The sequence below is a fragment of the Haemaphysalis longicornis genome, unplaced genomic scaffold (genome assembly GCF_048455015.1).
Source record: "Haemaphysalis longicornis isolate Haplotype H1 unplaced genomic scaffold, Haemaphysalis longicornis Haplotype H1 scaffold_1, whole genome shotgun sequence".
NCBI lineage: Eukaryota > Metazoa > Arthropoda > Arachnida > Ixodida > Ixodidae > Haemaphysalis > Haemaphysalis longicornis.
Genome location: NW_027526203.1, coordinates 364,452,481 through 364,470,650, shown reverse-complemented (window position 1 = coordinate 364,470,650; position 18,170 = coordinate 364,452,481). Strand labels below are relative to the sequence as shown.

General features: G+C 44.0%; 1 protein-coding gene across 2 annotated transcripts in view; it reads right to left on the bottom strand.

Annotated features, from left to right (window-relative positions):
- The window catches only part of Sirt4 (Sirtuin 4), a 36,455-nt gene extending 18,989 nt beyond the window's left edge, over positions 1–17,466 (bottom strand). The window contains exons 1-7 of one of the 2 annotated variants that reach the window (XM_077686246.1): positions 17,373–17,466; positions 16,742–16,976; positions 15,086–15,184; positions 14,404–14,530; positions 10,059–10,146; positions 9,370–9,423; positions 4,177–4,294 (exon numbers count right to left, since the gene is read on the bottom strand). In XM_077686246.1, the coding sequence (XP_077542372.1) occupies positions 4,177–4,294; positions 9,370–9,423; positions 10,059–10,146; positions 14,404–14,530; positions 15,086–15,184; positions 16,742–16,975 (720 nt within the window). In that variant the 5' untranslated portion in view covers position 16,976; positions 17,373–17,466. Of the gene's footprint in view, positions 1–4,176; positions 4,295–9,369; positions 9,424–10,058; positions 10,147–14,403; positions 14,531–15,085; positions 15,185–16,741; positions 16,977–17,235 lie in introns of both variants that reach the window. The other variant, XM_077686245.1, reaches the window with a different exon arrangement.
- Positions 17,467–18,170: the final 704 nt, after the last annotated feature.

Sequence of the window (18,170 nt, the reverse complement as noted above, 5' to 3'; positions counted from 1 at the left end):
GGTTCTTCTGCAGACAGCACTTGTTTGGGCAAAAGGCACAGGCAGCCAGCGCAGCTTTATTACAGAAGCCCTAATGAAAAGACTATGAACTGCATCAGTCGGTCATGAACTGTTAGTTCTTTCCAGGTTCAGAAACAAAATGTTTCATTGAAAAAGATACTGGAAAGTGCGAGTCACTATGCACAGTCGGTACAACAACCGACCGTCAGAAATCGAAGACTTGAAGCGCCAGAAATATGTAACGACCCTTCTTGTCCGAAAGACCGCCACATACTTCAACAAATGGCAAATGACCAGCTTCCCTTCGCTGACGTTTCCACCTTTGACATCGACCCTGACCCAGGCACAGGCATTCTTGTTGGAGCGGACTTTTGTCAACGGCTACATCAACCGTCCGAACGAATTGCTTACTGCTGTAAACACTGCAGTCGGGTGGACTCTTCACGAGGACAGTACCCGCATTGTCGACTGCGACAGAATGCGTGCGAGAGAATGCACGCCTCCATGTGACCACCCAGTCGCAAAGCTGTGCAGAACGTGCCGCCAACGACACCGCGGCAGACGATTGTGCAATCGATGCAGATTACAGCATGAGAAATAGCTACGAATGTTCATGGACCTCCTCCAGTCAAGATGCACCAGGCACCGCGGTTCGACGAAGTTTGCTTGATGCATCAGGGAATGAGCAAGTGGTATAAAGATGTGTGCGAGATGTCAGCTACTGTGCAGGCCCTCAAGGATGAGGCACTGCGAGAGCTGGAGCTATTTAATGAGGATCTGCAGAAAATTAAAAACGAGAAGGGAGACTACAGCACCATAGTGAAGGCTACTTCGTGCCTGCACGGCCAGGTGAAAGGGAACATGCCAGAAGTGTCTGAGGAGTTTACACCATTCAAGAGGAGATGAGGGTGTCTGAAGCCTGTACTGTGGAGCATGAAGTGAATAAGGAAACCATGGAGCAAAGGACTGGAGATGCGGTCAGGAGCCCTGAATTCTTGAAGGATAGCCCTGGAGAGAATGCAAAGCTGAGCAAAACTGTGGGTGACTTGGAAAGATCCATCACGGTCATATAGGACGGGACAGGAAGCCCGTAACGAAAGTAGTCGACATTGAGCGGACCCTTTTCGGGACAGAATTAGAAGCTGTGGATACAAAAAGAAGGCCTTCAGTCAGCAAGTCAAGACGCGGAAGAGGTGCGTAGGAGTGTTTGACGAACTGAATTCCTTTGTCAAGCCCAGAAACATGGCACAAGTGGTCAGTGAACTAAGAATAATCAAGGAGTGCCATGGTCGGTACAGCATGCTCAACGACAAGTGAGAGAAGACAACGCCAAATGTGACGGGACTCAATGTTGTAGTGAAGGATTTCAGAAATTATGGAGAAAACACACATCCTCGACTCAGGAATGCCACATCGAGTTTGAGAAGTACAAGAATGAGATGAAGATTCTTCATGAAAGAGTGCAGAAAATTGGGCAAGACACTGGCGACTTGAATACTTCGTATAGTGCAAAAAACACTGTAACGACACTTCAAAGAAGCTGGAGGAGCTATACGGAACCACTGTTGCAGATGATTTGGACAGAAAAAATGGCCCAACTATCTCCAAGAACTTCATGCTGCAGATATTAGAGATTGTTGATGATGATCGCCAGTCAACCAACCGCAGAGACGTCTTCCATTCAGAAGAAAGATACCCTCCCGAGAAAAATGGGAAGAACAGCCTTTTGGATAGAACTTTTCTGAAGCGAGTTCGTTTGTGTAAAATCCGTACCTCGTCTGGGACAATTTTGCACCGACCTGTGCACCTCCTACATCACCTAGAAATGCTTGAGGATAATGATCACATGGATCCCTGGGTCTAACGTCAAGCTCCGTCACCCAGCTTCAACCTATTGCTTCATATCTGGCCGGCCCGGAGCCCGTTGAAAATTCAGAGCAACTGGGAAAAGAAGACGACGAATCTGGCACGAACGGATTACAGTCGAATCCCGCTACAACAAAATTGACGGGACGCGCGAAAAATTTTGTTGAAGCGGAAATTCGTTGAGGCGAAATCTGCCCCTACACACCACGGAAAGGCCAGAAAAATAGCCCCGTATATTATCCGCATGATTGACAGCATAACGGAATGTTTAGAAAAAGGATTGATGCGCAATTGCGCCATGCTTATTTGGATAAGAAACGTACGAATGGTTATCTGTTTTTGCCTGCACGTACAGAGCGCGTTACGGAAGGGGGTGGGGGGTGAAGAAATGCAGTCGCAAAGCATATTGCTGCACAAGGCATATCTACCGAGCTTATTACTAGCAGGAGGGTTGCAAGCTGGGCTAGTTGGAAATTTGACATTCTTGGATAAAACCAGCGCTAATACAGACAAAGACGAAGAAAGTACCACAAAGTACTAGCACTGCTCGGCCGTCGGAAGCCCCCCCTCTCGCTTATGGCAGGCAGGAGAGGTGCCGTTATCTTATCCTCCATGTAGTTGTCCTCCCACTAGGCACGGCGGCAACTGACCTTGGCAGGCAAGCCACATGCGCTTGCATTTTATCGCCAGCGCGCGCTTCTGTCTGAGATAGGCTGACGCGGGTTCACAACTAAACAAGAAAACATTATTTTTGCGTTTGACTTTGAAGAATTGTAGAAGGAAAACTGCAATGACAGCTGCTCACAACGCATACATGACGGCGCCGCGCCAGCAGCAGAGCACATTCACGCGATTTCGACTGGATACGGATTGGCTTTGGCTCCAGCCTGGCGAACCAGGCCCGCTGGGCCTGCGCCTCATGTAAAGACGGCCAGCCACATCGTTATCACCTGCAAACAATGGCGCCCGCCTATGAGTTTGTTTTCGTTTTGGGTGGTGGTGTGGGCACGTGGCGCACGTTTTCGGAAAAACTAAGCACCTTAAATGTATAAAAAGTTGCAGATAGCTAGCATTATGCTTATTTTATTGTGAAACAAATGTTCAAACCCAGCCACAATGAGCGAAAATTTCGTTGAAGCGAAAGCACGCCAAACAAATTGTTCGTTGTGGCGAGGACTTTGTTGCATTGACTTCTATGGCTAGCTGACGGGGAATTGGAAATATTTCATTGCAGAGGAAATTTCGTTGAAGTGGACTTCGTTGTAGCGGGATTAGACTGTATATGCAGCGGACCACGTGGCGCGTGCCATCACCATTAGTGTCTTTCGGATGACTATCGCTGCTGAGGATGCAATAAAGTGGCCCTCTCTCTACCTCACCCACTCCTCTGTTTTCGACACCAATGGTTGCTCCACCAGCAGGGCGAACAAGTAAAGAAGAGAGGGCCTTACTGTTGGAATCCTTTGACATGTATACAATCAGGCCTGGCAGCTAAACAGCCTTTTTAGCCAGGAGTGCTCAAGTAGCCGCATGATTGATGCAGTTCAAAGAAAACGCCCTGAACTGTGGAGCTCGGATGACTGGGTTGTGTGCCACAGAAGTGCTCCTACCCTCACAATGCTGAGTGTACAGCAGTTGCCCCCACAGAAGGTGATGACAATGGTTGCCCACCACCCGGCTCCCTGGATCTATTTCCAAGTGGGAAGAGGGACCCCAAAGAAAAATGTGTCCAACATGCGGGGTAAGTAAAGCAGAAGATCATAGAGGCCTGAAGGCTACTACCTTGCCAGATATCCACAGCTGTTGTGGACAATGGAAAATGAGGTGGGACAAGTGTACTGCATCTCAAAAAGAGCATTTTGAGGGTGACTGGGACTGTCTCCAAAATGTACAAATCATGGGATTGGGGGTTAAATTTCTATCATTTTTGAGTCCTGCCCCCCCCCCCCCCCCCCCCCTCCCCCACACACTTCAGCAGAGAATAAATAAGATAAAATTTGTATGAAACAATCTCATAACAATGATGGTTTACTGTATAAGACAGGGACAACACAGAGGGTATTTTTAAAATTTCTGCTTGACCACTACCAACCAATTTATATCAAATCCTTCCTCATTGATCCTTGACAACACAGCATTCATTAAAAAAAATCTGCTCTGCTTGCAACACATTGTAGTCACATTGCATAGAAGAGTGTGAAATCCCGTAAAGGTTCTATTCTTTGGCAATCTTGCTTTCAAGGACCTTGTACACATATTTGATAGACCACATGTAACTGCCACATATGTAGTTTGTACACAGCCACTTACCACTAAGCAGAGATCACACCTCTCGAGTTCAACATTGGCCTTGGCGAGGACATCTGGCTCCAAAGACTCTCCAAACCAGACGACGTGCGGCCTCAGGAGCCCAGTGCACTTTTTGCACCTGTTTGAGGAGCCAAGAGAGTGGTGGTGCCAAAATTATACTGTTATTGCAAAGACTCTGACAGGAGCAGTGCATTACCAACAAGCAATGCACCATCACATATAAACCTTAATACAATGAAGCTCAACTTGTCAACAAAGTCTGTGATGTAACGAAATTTTTTAAGAACACTACATTTGAAACTATGTATTCTTATCAAAAACCTAATCGAACAGTCGTTGCAATCCTTCATTCCGAAATATGTATCCCTTTTCCGTGACCTAAGCACAGGTTCCTTCACATCTGAAATTCATTGGAGTTAACCCCACCGTACATTGCATTCAGCTGCAACATTGTTCAGACTTGTGCTGTTAAGCAAAGGGGCTACATTTGCGGCACCCATGCTGGTTTCGCAGCGAAGCAGGCCAAGTTGCTTCATCAGTGCGGGCGGCGAAGTTGTTATAGGCCTCACACAAACAATCTAGGCCCCATGAGGAAGCCCCATAAACATAAGTCCACATGAACTTTTCCATGAGCCTTCCTGTACTTTTTGTCAGCACTGGCACTGTACAAATGCTTTGCTATAACATCACTACAAATACTCCTTTGGTATCTACTTTTCTGAAGACACCTTATTCTAAGGCAATGAGGCCTCATTATAAGCACTAGGATGCATATTGTAGGGTACACATCGAGTACTACTAAAAAGTGCAGCGCTTAGTTTTACTGAGGATATCGACAATAAACTGCATATGTAACATAATTATTTTTGATTGATTTTCCTTAACTCTTTCGCTACCGCGCCTATTCAAAATCGATCAATTTGATCAATACTTTGGGAGCGCCTTTTCATAGCGTTCCAGGGGTTGCTCGAACAAGTAAAGCTGTCGAAGTTAGATCAGAAAATGGCCTTTCAAAATCAGTTTTGTTTTCATTTTTGCAACGGAAACATAATTTTTGACACGCTTTTGAATCACCTCGGCGTGGAAAAGGGGCGTGGTCATCGCGCGTCACTGCTACCAATGAAGCATGCGTGCCACTCGTAATTACTCTGCACCAGCATTTGTTTTTTGCTATCAGGGCGTGAATGGTGAACCAGCAAAAGATTTTCAATAGTCAGGTTCGCGCTCTGACAGTAATAATCCCAGAAACAGGCTAAAAATGTCCCGCAGTGCCTGGTTGCAAAGCTACTTTATCATTTTAGGCAGTTTTATTGCCTTTGCGCACATTGTTCTAAGTTCTGTGGTAGTTCTACTTACCCATCATTTTAGGCAGTTTTATTGCCTTTGCGCACGTTGTTCTAAGTTCTGTGGTAGCTCTACTTACCCCAGGACCATTCGCGAACAGTTTACAACAGTTTCGGTTTCGTTTCTGCATCATGAAATTCATATTTAGCACTACTACGCAGTTACCAAACTTAAAGGCTACCTGCCATGGCGCCTGGAGCGTCCGCGACTGATCCTCGAACAAAGCACGCCACTCCTGATTTCCCCCCACCCTAACCCGATTTCTGCGATAAGAACTTCACTTCAAATGCAAGTCAAAAGTTCACACCCAGTCGCCAGATATCTGTACCGCCAAGGACAGTGCTTCAAACCGGCCTTACACTGCCAGCTGTTCGCCTTCCAGTTTCGTTTCCATGCGAGGTCTATCCGGGTGTCTAATGTTGCTGCTTAGTTGAACTGTCTATTCGGACGGAGTCTCCCATAAGTTTTTGTACTGTATCATTTGAAAACTGTTAGGTGGCGCTGCAATAGAGGAGGCTCATTGTGTTGATCTTTTTCATCGCACAACTGCTACTTGGCCAAAGATCGCAGGGCACGATTCTAGTGCATCGTACCTCATTTTTGCGAGCAAGGCTACTATTGCGAGTAAGAAGATGATAATAAAGCTCAGCTTTATGTTTTGAGAGATAACTGACCGTGAACGTCAACAAGCATCAACCACGGCGTTCCGTTTTTAACTTCAGGCATGTTTTTTCCGCATCGCGTGCTTGTCCCAAATATTGTGCTCGCTGTAAATGCAAAGTCAGTCATTGACAAGATGTTTTTACGTTATGTGGGGGCAAATTGGTGCCTCTGATAATGTCAAACCGCCAGATTTATTCCAGGGAACCACCTCAAATCGCACATTTTGAATTGGAGGTTGGGCTTCACCGCATGACACGAGCACCATGCAAGTTAATATTTTTTTTTATATATCTGCCAAACTGTGCTGCGCAAGTCGACATTTTTTCTAGGGCGTGTTTTTGAAATGTTTCCCTACAAAATGTATATTCTAATTTTTTTCGAGTACCGGTGGTTTGATATACACTACTTTTTTATTATTTTTTTCGACGACAAAAATTTTGTTTATATTTTTTTCACAACTATGATATATAAAAACATTTAAAAAAGTGGTGTTTTTGGAAAGACCGTTAAATAATCTGTATTTTGTGTTCCTGTAATTATTGCCTAACCAATTTTATTAGCAGGAAAAAAATCTTTTCTTGGACCCCTAAAAATTGGTCAATTTTCCGGCAGTAGCGAAAGAGTTCAAGATAATTTATTTTCAGGGGCACAGCAGCTCTGTATTTTGCAGCTTGATGTAATTGGAAAACATTGCAGCATGACAAAACGTAGCTTGATAAATAAATGCCTTCGCAATGTATATCAGTACAGTATCACACCATAGGCACATTCCCAATTAAATTTCCCTGGGAGTTATGTGACGAGGTCTGCGTAGCCTTCAGTGGCTTACGAGGTAAAAGCAGATGTGTGCGACACGCTTTCAAAAACAGCCCCTACCAGGTGTCCAAGTGCAGCCATGTCAGGGAGTTATAAAACACAAGAGTTTAAAGATGCATGAGCTGGTGCCTATGCACCTCGCAAGTTCAGCCTAAGGGAAGGCGAGCACATTAAAAAAGGGGAAACAATCACTCAGTACTTGTGTGCTCTTCCCCTTTTTTCCATTTTTTTTGTACTGAAGCTTGTAAGTTAAATCCTTTAATCTTTAAATACCTGCAGTAGTTAAAAAGAGAATGAAAGGGACAACCTAATGGTGCACTTTTGATACGTTTTGACAACACGATCTGTAAAGCTGCCTTTTCATTCCACCACCCTCAAATAGGATGCAACAATAGAGTTCTGCGCTATAATAAGCCGCATATTAAATAAAAAAGCAAGCAATTTTTGGATATTAGCTAGACAACTGAATACAACCACAATTTTACATTTGTGCACTAAACACAACTAAAATACATGTGCCTCCGCGCACCAAAAAGAATACATGCATGCAATTGGCAAAACTCTGTGCCTTCCTTTGTGTAGCGCTAGCTAGCGCCAACCCCAAGGACTGTCCCTGGCACAGTAGCTTATTCTACCCCTGCTACACTCGCGTCCGAATGTCATTTTAACCAAATGTCATTTGACTCAAATGCCAAGTTGTGCTGCTACACTAGGTTTTGAAATGCCATTCAGCTCAAATGACATTCGAGCCAAATGAGCACCGAGAGAGACACTTGGGATTTCAAATTCCATTTCAAGCACTCTTTCACGCAGTGTCTCCGATCGGCAATAAAAAATATAATACTTCCGTATGTAAAACAAACAAAATATTTTTGTTTGTGGGACTTTGTTCACTGTTCATTTACTTAAAATATGAAATCAACATTTAATTTTTGTACTCTCAAAACCGGTGGGTCAGTTGCAAAAATAAATAAATAAATAAATAAATAAATAAAACTATGCAAACAGCCACCACATTAAAGTCAAAACTGGTATCTCTTCTAATCTGATATCATTTTACTGCCTTAGACTGCTGCTAAATTTGATTGTTGTATTATTGTAACAAAAACAGAACGGGGCGACAGAGCGCCACTACAGCACGGCGTGCAACTGTGAAAGCTTTCAAATGCCATCGAAATTGTAATGTAGCACGGCGGATTCTGAATGGCATTTCAACCCCATTTGAGTCAAATGACATTTGGTGCAAATGACATTCGGACCCTAGTGTAGCCGGGGTATTAAATTGACAAAACGGAAGTAAACCTACAGGTCATATGTGAGACACCCATTATGATTTCAATTAGCAATCACTGCAACTGCAGCATCCACATTTTAGTGCTGACTGTTCCTAGAAGCTAGCAAACCTGTTCACTCATTCACAAGCAAAAGGAATGAAAATACGTATTTCATATTTATTGAGCTTGACACCACAAGATTCAAAGATAACGCTCAATATCATTTCCCAGCCGAGTGCTGTTACTCTCAAAAACTAAAAATTCTATACTGACAGGCTTGGACCTAAAAATCCAGTGACACCAAACAGAATGGTCTTTGATAATGCGTAGAATACAGCATAACCATTGTTTGCCAGGTTGACATCTGTAAGCTGATCTGGAATCTGGTAAGGTATTTGGTAAGCTAACTAGAATCTGTCTAACCTAAATGGGAAAACTGCTGTATCCTTGTCCTCCTTCCCAATTCCCGTCTCTGCGCTGCTTCTCTTTTAATGTTTGCCACATCTCATCAGCTTTCCTGCCACGGCATTAGTGTGAAAATGATGGGAATTTAGAAATCTTAGCAGCAAGAAACAAAGGGTAGACTGAGGCTAGTTGGCTTAGCTTTAGAGCATATGAATGCAAGAATAGGCAGAGATGGAGGGTAATAAACGTGCGCAAGTACGCTTTTCACGACTCCAACACACCGGCCAATGCAGAAGGGGTTCCTCGGAGCCTGCACCCGAGACTCATCCATTCCATGAGAAATAAAGGTGCAGCTACCATACTCCATCTCCACACCCCCACCTGCTTCCCCTCACGTGGGACTCCCTCTCAAAGGATTTCCTTGACCCACACTAGCTCATGCGAAACTGCTAAAAAAAAAATAAAAAAAAACATTCCTTGGGTCTCTCTAGTCTCAACCATCTGTACAATGTGAGAATGCGGAACTACAGTCCCTACTTCTAGCTTTACATATGGCTTCAAGATAAAACACAAGTGTACACAACAAGGACACAGTGGAGTCTTACAGCCTGTGTAAGAAGAGTTGTGCAAGATGTATCACGTCTCAAACAAGCGAAAATCACGCAGAGAAATGTTCGGCACTGTTACAGACCTTGGGAGCTCACCCACTGGTATTGCAGCCTCTGGGGCTCCAGGATCAGGTGCTCTGCCCGGACAACAAAAGAAAGGTAGCTCAGAAAGACTGCACTCCAATGCAGGTAGTTTCATTCCCTACCCAAGGAGGTTTCACTGCACTTTCCTCCAGAAGGGGCCACAAAGAATTGTGCGTCAAGTTACTTTTTAATTGTGAACTTCTTTTGTATGTTGGTTTAGGTTTAATTCAACAAAAGTGCACCCACTAGCTCAAAAAAAAAAAAAAAAGCACTCAAGGATTCTCTGCTCCCGCAAGGATGCTTAGTGCAATGACTTGTTATGCTGAATTCAGTTTTGACCCTGGTGGTCTAGTTTCTCAGAGGACGCTAAGGGCATTTACATAGTGAAATACATAGCGCTAAAGACAAGGACGGAAGAAGAGGAGACACGACAGCGCTGTCACGTGTCTCCTCTTATTCCATCCTTATCTTTAAAACTACTTTACTATGTACAAAAACCAACTAGCTCAACTGTTGATTCTATTGATTCTACTGGCAACGGCATAATTGGGGAGAAGGGCATTCAAAGCACTGAATCATATACATGTATGCACATATATATTTACAATGTGAATTAGTTTCACGCTGCCCCAAATGGCCCATCGTGAAAAATTCACACTGTTTAGAAGGAAAGACCGGAAGTACCCACCCTTTGCCGGCAAGAGCAGGAACAATGGGATTGTCCTTGTTGACATCTACATGCCCACACTTGGTGCACCTAGTCTTGAACAGTGTGCCTAGGGAACAGCAAGGAAACATCAGACATCATCAGATATTGTTCCAAGCTATTGTACATGCATTACAGAACATCAATTGCTATAAGGACATGAAGTCATGACATGAACGTCCTCAAATGAAATACAATAAGTGGAATCAAGAACGTAAATTAATACGACATCACATAATGCTCTGAATGGAATACACTAAGCAGAATTGAAGGGACTATTGAGAGGTCACTTTTAGTGTCCATATGACTGGCGATGAATAGAACAGTGCTGACAGAGGTGCGCGGTATGAGCTTAAATATCAATGAGCATTCCCATTCATCTTTTTGGACAGAGCACACCGCCTTTTAATGAAAGAATGAACGGGGTTTGAACAAAAGTTAGAAGGAATGCGTTACCTTTACAACAGCAAAGGACACGCAGGATAGCAAATAGCGACAAAGCATTGCAACATGACCAGCGATGAACAGAACAGTGGCAACAAAGAGCACAGGTGTTCAAGCGTACTGACTACTAACTCGATTTCATACAAATGTAAGGTTGCTGTGAACTAGCACCTGAAGACATTTTCGGCCACAAATTTCTTGTAGATTACAAAATATTGCAGGCAAACATCATAATTGCTAAATAACATAGTAACTCTTTTTAAGTAAACTAAAGGAATTCTACAACCACATACAGTAGACATGTTCTGCTTCGGCTGTATGTGGATGTTACCTCTAAGGAGTTACTACAGAGATTTAACAACTTTCGTTCAAATTATAATTTTTTTTTACATATAGCAGAACCTAACATTGGTGTACACAGCATGCAGCGATGTGCACAAGTCAAACTTCCGATGCAAAGCATGCTTTTAGCCCTCACAATTATCATAATATGTACACTATTTGTGACACAACATATGAACATCATAGTAATTTCTTCACACCAGATGTGAATTGTTGTTCAAAGCCAGTTCCTATATCATTAAAAACACTTTGTATTCAAACGGTGAGATCATGCTCATGTACAGTGACAGCCAAATGAAATACGAACACGAAAATATAAACCACAAAATGCAAAATTGAAGAATACTGTCCATGGAGGCACAATAATGGCGCGCTATTGCTATATTTGGAAGACCACATTTTTTAACTTCGTTACGGCAATTAGGCCACGAATCACTTTCACTTGCCTGAAAAGAAATACCGTATTTACTTGCGTAATGATCGCACTTTTTTTTCAAAAAATATGATGCAAATTTAGGGGTGCATTAATTACGCGAGGTAATTTTTCCCGAAAAAAGTTTCAGCGCAGAAAACACAAGTTGCAGGTCAGAAAGTTTACGATAAGTCTCATGAACATAATAAACATAACAAATAGAAACATAATAAAAACTCCACCGACCACCGAATGACCACCGAGTGATGCAAAATGCAGTGTTTTCATTACGGAATGCGCCGGAACGAGTTTGCTGCGAGGTGAGAACAGGTCGACCAATAAGCGGCTGCTGCTGTCACAGTGTGGGACATCAAGACACAGCTGCCGACGCAGCAAGCCGAGCGCTTTTTTTTATATGTCTCGTGAGTACATTATTAGTGAGAGTTTCTTCCGCCCCAATAATGAACTCATGCTTGCCGATATCGCTAATATCATCACGTCTGCGGCAATAAGGTAGCCATGTCCGCTTTGAAAGAGGAAGAAACTAAGGTAAGTACGACCATCATCATCTAGACTTGGCACACATACGACATATGGCTGCCGCAAATTCAGGGTGCGATCATTGCGCGGAAAATAAAAAAAAGTATTTTGACAACAAACTTGAGGGGTGCAATCATTACGCGAGTGCGATCATTATGCGAGTAAATACGGTAGTGCTATTTGTGTGTTCTGGTTCTATCTTTGCATTAGCATTTCATTTGTCAATGACCACCTACAGACATGCCAGGAAATCAGGGGGTGAATGCACGTAGTAGTCTGGTAACATTTTGTAATGGGTGCTTTTGTTGCAGGCATCACACACAGTACATAAAAACTGTTATGATGCAGCACCTGTGACTTGCGTGTACACCTCCATGCAAAAGCTTTTTTTCAAGTGGGGAGGCAGAGGAACTGGAGCAGTGTAGCTAACTGGGTGAGCTGGTGGACTAGCATCATGGGAAACAGTGTGAAAGCGCGGGAAACAGCACCAAGTTAGCACTATGACTTCATCCTCATTTTTGGAGACTTTTTTTTTTAAACAAAAGTCTTGGCGCATCTCATGTTCTGCTTATCCAGTAATACGCGTGCGCAGGGCTCTGCAAGAGAATGGGGTGACTCCCATCTCAGTGCACCTCCCCGCCCCTCTCCAATGACCACGTGTGCTTTTGATATACAACAATGAATCAGATAATGCTACGCCGCAGTGTTGCAAGTAGAAAATGTAAAAACAGGAGCTGGCTGTAAGTAACCCAACTAAAACTACTTTGCTTCTTAAAAAAAAAAAAGAATTCGACTCCTCTGGCACCTTCCTTTCCCCACGTGCATGCATATGCATCTGGTGTCTCAACTTCTATTTATGATCCCCAGTGACTATGCAAGACCCTCACCCAGGCCCACTATCAGCCATAATCTTAAAAAAAAAGGGAAAAAAAGAAGAAACTACAAATTCAGGAAAAATTCTACCGTAAAATTCCGAACAAGCGGGCTTGTTCGAACCTATGTAAGGGCTTCCCTAAATCCACTGCTCATTTTAAATTTCCTTCTGCGCAGTTTTTCTTTCGCCCCATTTTCCTAATTCCACGCCGTTTTCCTAAACCGGCTAATTCCATACCGTTTTCCTAATCCCGCTGCTAATTTAAAATATTCTTCCGCACCAGGAGACCAGGGCAGACCTCAAGCGGAATTCTCCGAACTTTTCTTTGGGACAGACTCAGAGGAGTCTTTCGATGGTTTTGAGAGCGATGACTAACATTCTTTGGCAAAACGTTACGTGCATGTGCATTCCACGTTTTTTTTTCCTGGCGAGGGATCATTGTCGCCGCCATCTTGAATTTTAGTGTCATTCCAGGATAGCACCCCCTGCCCACTTTGCCAGTGGTCTCGACTTGCCTGCAGGGGGCGCTTGCTTGGAAGTTTACGGTATTCACATCGACAAGCTTTGAAATACTGCAAATAGGCTTTTTAAATTTGAGCTCAATATTTGACCTCAACTGATCCAACAAAAAAAGAAGGAAAGTAAATCCAGCCCAGAATAGGAATGGGTTGTGGTGCCCTCGGCAAGCACTCGCAACTAATGAAAAGTAAGCACCCCTACCCCTAAAAAGAAAGGTGTAAAATCAATGCGTTCTAAGTGATGACACACGGAGTGGAAACTTAGCGCCTTACTAAACAATTAAAAAGCAAACTTAGGTTGGCCCAGCGGGCCACGGAGCAAATAATGATAAGAGTAACACTTGTGGACAGGAAACCAGCATCCTGCATCAGGGAGCAAACTCGATTGGAAGATATCATCGCTCAAATTATTTACGAAAACGACATGGACTGGTGCAGGCCATGTAGTGCGACGAACTGACAACAGGTGGACCACGAGGGTCACAGAATGGATACCGAGATTGGTCTTGATGAAGGAGAAGGCCATTAACTAGATGGAGGGATGAAATGAGAAAATTCGGAGGCAAGGAATGGACACGGGCAGCACAGGACAGGAGCAACTAGACAGGCCTTCGTCCTGCAGTAGACCTAAATAGTAGGCTGTTACGATGACGATGATGACTTAACATAACATTACGATTTACAAAATACCACCTGAGCAGCTTTAAAAACGATTTCATTTCATACAATGATTGCAAAGAGATAACAGCCCAGAACTATTTTTGCGTTTAAAGCGATAATATTGTGCATAAATTTTTCATAAGGAAGGTGACTCGTGAAATTAGTTCCAATTAAAATTAGGTTATCCACAAATGCAGTGGGCCCAAAAACATTTTGAAACTACTCTAAATTCACTGTAAGTGCAGGTTTTAAGAGCCTGAGTCATCACGATTCCACTGCAAACAGGCTTGTCTCAGGTCCCTGTAAGCAAGACAGGCAAGGGAAATCTGGGTTTTCGTTGACGTATGTAAAGCGAACATGGATGGCTTCACTGCCAAAAATGGTTTGCAGCAATGTTCAATAAACATTGTATATATGTATATTCTGACAGCATTCCATGTCATGCCAAACAGCAAACAGACTACAGTCACTGCAGCACGTAATTAAACATGAGCTGATGCCACTTTAAGAAAAAAAAAAATTCGGTCAAAGGCCCACCATGAAGCTCGAGCAAGTTTTTTGTTCCAGCTGCCCTATGTAGCTCGTCGATGTTCTGAGTGATCACAACAAATGTCCGGCCCTCTTTCTCAAAATAGGTCTCTGCTTCTGCCAATGCCTTGTGTGCCTGTGGAAAGGTGAGGTCATTGACATGTCAGTACAAATGCAAAAACAAAAAACAGCTTGTCACACAGGACTTTTCAACAAATTTCATTCAGCACTTGTGCAGCATTTGCTGTGCACACCATAACTCGACAGGGAACGAATCAATGCAGTTATAGATTCAGGTTTTTAAAGCTTGATGTCCTGAGCATAAACTAGAGCTATAAAAGTCCACCGTAGTGGTGGGCTTCCAGTTTATTCAGACAACCTGGGGTTCTCAACATGCACTAGTGTTGAGTTCAGGGGTGTATTTTGCATTTCTTCCCTCTTAGGACACAGTTCTAGTGGCCTAGTTACCCACCAGTAACTTCTAGGGCAGCTGGAGAATGCCTCAGCTGCTACACCCCGATGACACTGGGTTAAGCAATCCCAATCCCATCAGGAGTCCCTGCTGACACATCCACAAGGAAGCAATCCGTAAAAATATGCTTCTTGTTTAGCCCGTATTTGCTGCCAACAGTGGGCATGCATTATTCCAAGCGGAGCAAGTACGAGTTTACAGGGGCAAAAAAGTACTCACCGCATTCGGCTTCTTCTGTAGGACTAGATCTCGTCGATAATGGTAGAACTCCCATACCAACGACGGGTTAGCCAAGAATGCAGTTGGTGTAGCGAGATCCTTTTCGTGGAAAGAAAAGATAAAATCAGCCGCAAGTAGGAATGGCCAGTAAGTGTAGACTCGTATGTGATACGTTAGGGAAAGTCTATGGCTTGTGCTACATCCAGACGTAACTATAATCATCACTAAAGTAACGTAAAGACATTTTAGTATACACTACATGGCAGAGTTCTCCTCAGGAAATTTTGAGAGGTGGACATATGAAGACCGCGGGGGGGGGGGGTTGCGAGGCACATCCTAATAAATGACAAGACAACAGCCGTTCGAGCGCAGTCACTCTGTGTTCCCGACATCCTACACTTTCAGCTTCCGATTTTTCAGTTTGGCCCAGTTGTCCACTACCGTATCGTGCAGGCAGCTCTTAACATCAGGCCCTTCAACCGTAATTAAGTCAATTCCTCAGTTGCGTTTTGATAGGCTTTAGAGCTGAAATGCCTCTCTCTCAGTCTAGCGAGGTCATTTCATCGCGATTCCCACCAACTTCATGGCCCGTGTTTCTAACTAGTGAGGATGTGTTGTCACTTCCCACCGGAGTCCGTACTTTCCCGTAACAGCGGGCTTGTGGAAGCGGGCCCTTCGCGCTCGTAGCTTCTGCCCACCAGTGGAGCAAACCTGAAGCCTGAGAGGCGGGCGGTGGTGGGTGGGTGGTCATAGAAGTGGCCATCAGCTGGAGTGGTGGGCGGCAAAGCCACTGCCGCCCACTGTGGGGAGAACGCTGCTACATGGCCAGAGCCCAGATCACTCTCACTTCACAACGCACACTGAGACCAGGCTGTCTTTATTTTCCCAGTTGGCCAAACTGCTACCACTGACTAGCCAGGAACGTCGTTAATAATTCTTTATAATAATTACAAATGATCGGACATAACTCTAGCAATGGCTACACTTGGGCGCTACTTTACTGATGATTCAGCTCCATCTGGATATAAATAACGTCAACAGCTGTGGCCAGAATTCCGTCTAGACCTCACCCATTATCTCCAGACTTCATGCCCTCAAAGTCACAAACTAACGTATGGTTTTTCTATTTGCCTATCCCACTGAAGCATGCAGCATGTGCTAAATTTGAATTCAAGGCTGTTCCAACCAGCCCCTACTCAAGCCTTGTTAGTTTTCAACACCAGCCTGTCTTTTTATATTACCCAACACGCAAAACTGCTGACTGACTAGCCAGTCACTTGTAACTATTAATCACTCTTAATAATAACAATAACTCTTAATACTAACAGCAGATTTAACGCAACTCAAGCGATGGATACGTAAGACGTTGGTTTTGCAATGATACGAGTTACGTATGGAAGAAATGTAGACACGCCCTTATAATTTTAAAGTAAAAAATACTGTAGAAAAATGAGTGATATCACAACATTTTTTTAAGAATACAGGAGTACTATTTTAGGTATACTGTTCACTAGCTCACTTCGTTGCTCATTTTTCGCATTTTCTGGTGGTGTTTGGCTCGATTAACACAGGGCAACATTTCCATTCGAAAAGAAATAAAATAGGACCGTTACGGTTGCTCTTGCTCAGTCTGATGTGCTACTGAGCGGGGCTCACTTGTGCGTTGTACTTGCGCCAAAGGCCACCAGCACCACGGAAGGTAGGCACACCACTTTCGGCACTGATGCCGGCGCCCGTGAGCGCCACTACGTGCCGGGCCGACTTGAACACTTCGCGAAATGCTGCCATGTCTGAGCTTGGCTGCTTGCGTGCCTTCGCCATGGTGCTTGGTCGAGACATTAGAACGCTCGTGACGCTTAGAGCCCGCCTAAGCATCACACGAGACGCCATCCTGCCGAAGAAGACAAAAAAAAAAACACAGTTTGGTCAAAAATTGCAGATCAAAATGATTGTCTCCACTGATTGGAGTTGCACATTTTTTTGCTCGCAAAGGGGCTTTTTCTCTTCTTAAAGACGCACGTAACGAGCGAATTTTGCGAACAAAACAAAGCCGCAGGTTGCTGCAATACAAAATACAGTATTAAATAAAACTGTAATGTGTGCTGTACGCTTTACTAAGCGCTCATTTCACAGCTGCATGCGATGCCTACCTGCCTACCGTGACAACGGCAATGAAGAGCGTTTTCTAAATCAGCCGCGCTGGACCCAGACTAAATGAAACTCAAAGTCACCTCCAACCACTAAACAACGTCAACCGATAAGGATAAATCCCCCGCACACGCCTTACCAAGCAACGCGAGGGCAGTCTGCGCACTGGGCATAAACATAAAAATGGGACGCCAGCGAGCTCACAGATGGCAGCACATGGCTGGAGCGTTTGGTCGTTTGGTATCGGATAGAATCCCGCAACAACTACATATTTCAACGCCGATTGCCTGCCCATAGTCTATCTTGGGCTCCTCAAACGCAAAAACATTCGTCTGCCTGTGCCTCAATTTAGCCGCCCGATGAAAGAGACAGATATATTCAATCTGCTATAAATATGTAAAACATGTTTCTTGTTTAATTGCCAGCGAAAATAAAACATTTGGCACATAAGGGTGTTGCGACGATAACTGGAACACTTTAAAAATTTTTCCTGAGCGATCCGCCGCTCTGTTCGCACTCAAACTTCACACAAAGGTCGCATTTTGTGGTCTATTTTGTTTGACACCGGGAACAACAACGGTACTTACCTGTTTATTCTGACAATAAATAAAAACGATTTTCGCCTATGGGAAATTTTAAATGGCCGCTGATTTGGACGTGCGAGCCAGCGCCAGTTGATGTTGGAACGACGGAACCACCTGCAGAGTGAAACGCACGTTTGGGATTCACGTACGGAGCCAAATGGTGCAGCAGACGATCAGAAAATGCACCTAGAAATGAGCTAACAGACGATCAGAAAACCCGGTTTTCGGGCTCGCACGTTCAAATCGCCGCCATTTTCCCATAGGCGAAAATCGTTTTTATTTATTTTCAGAATAAACAGGTAACTACCGTTGTTGTTCCCGGTGTCAAACAAAATAGACCACAAAATGCGACC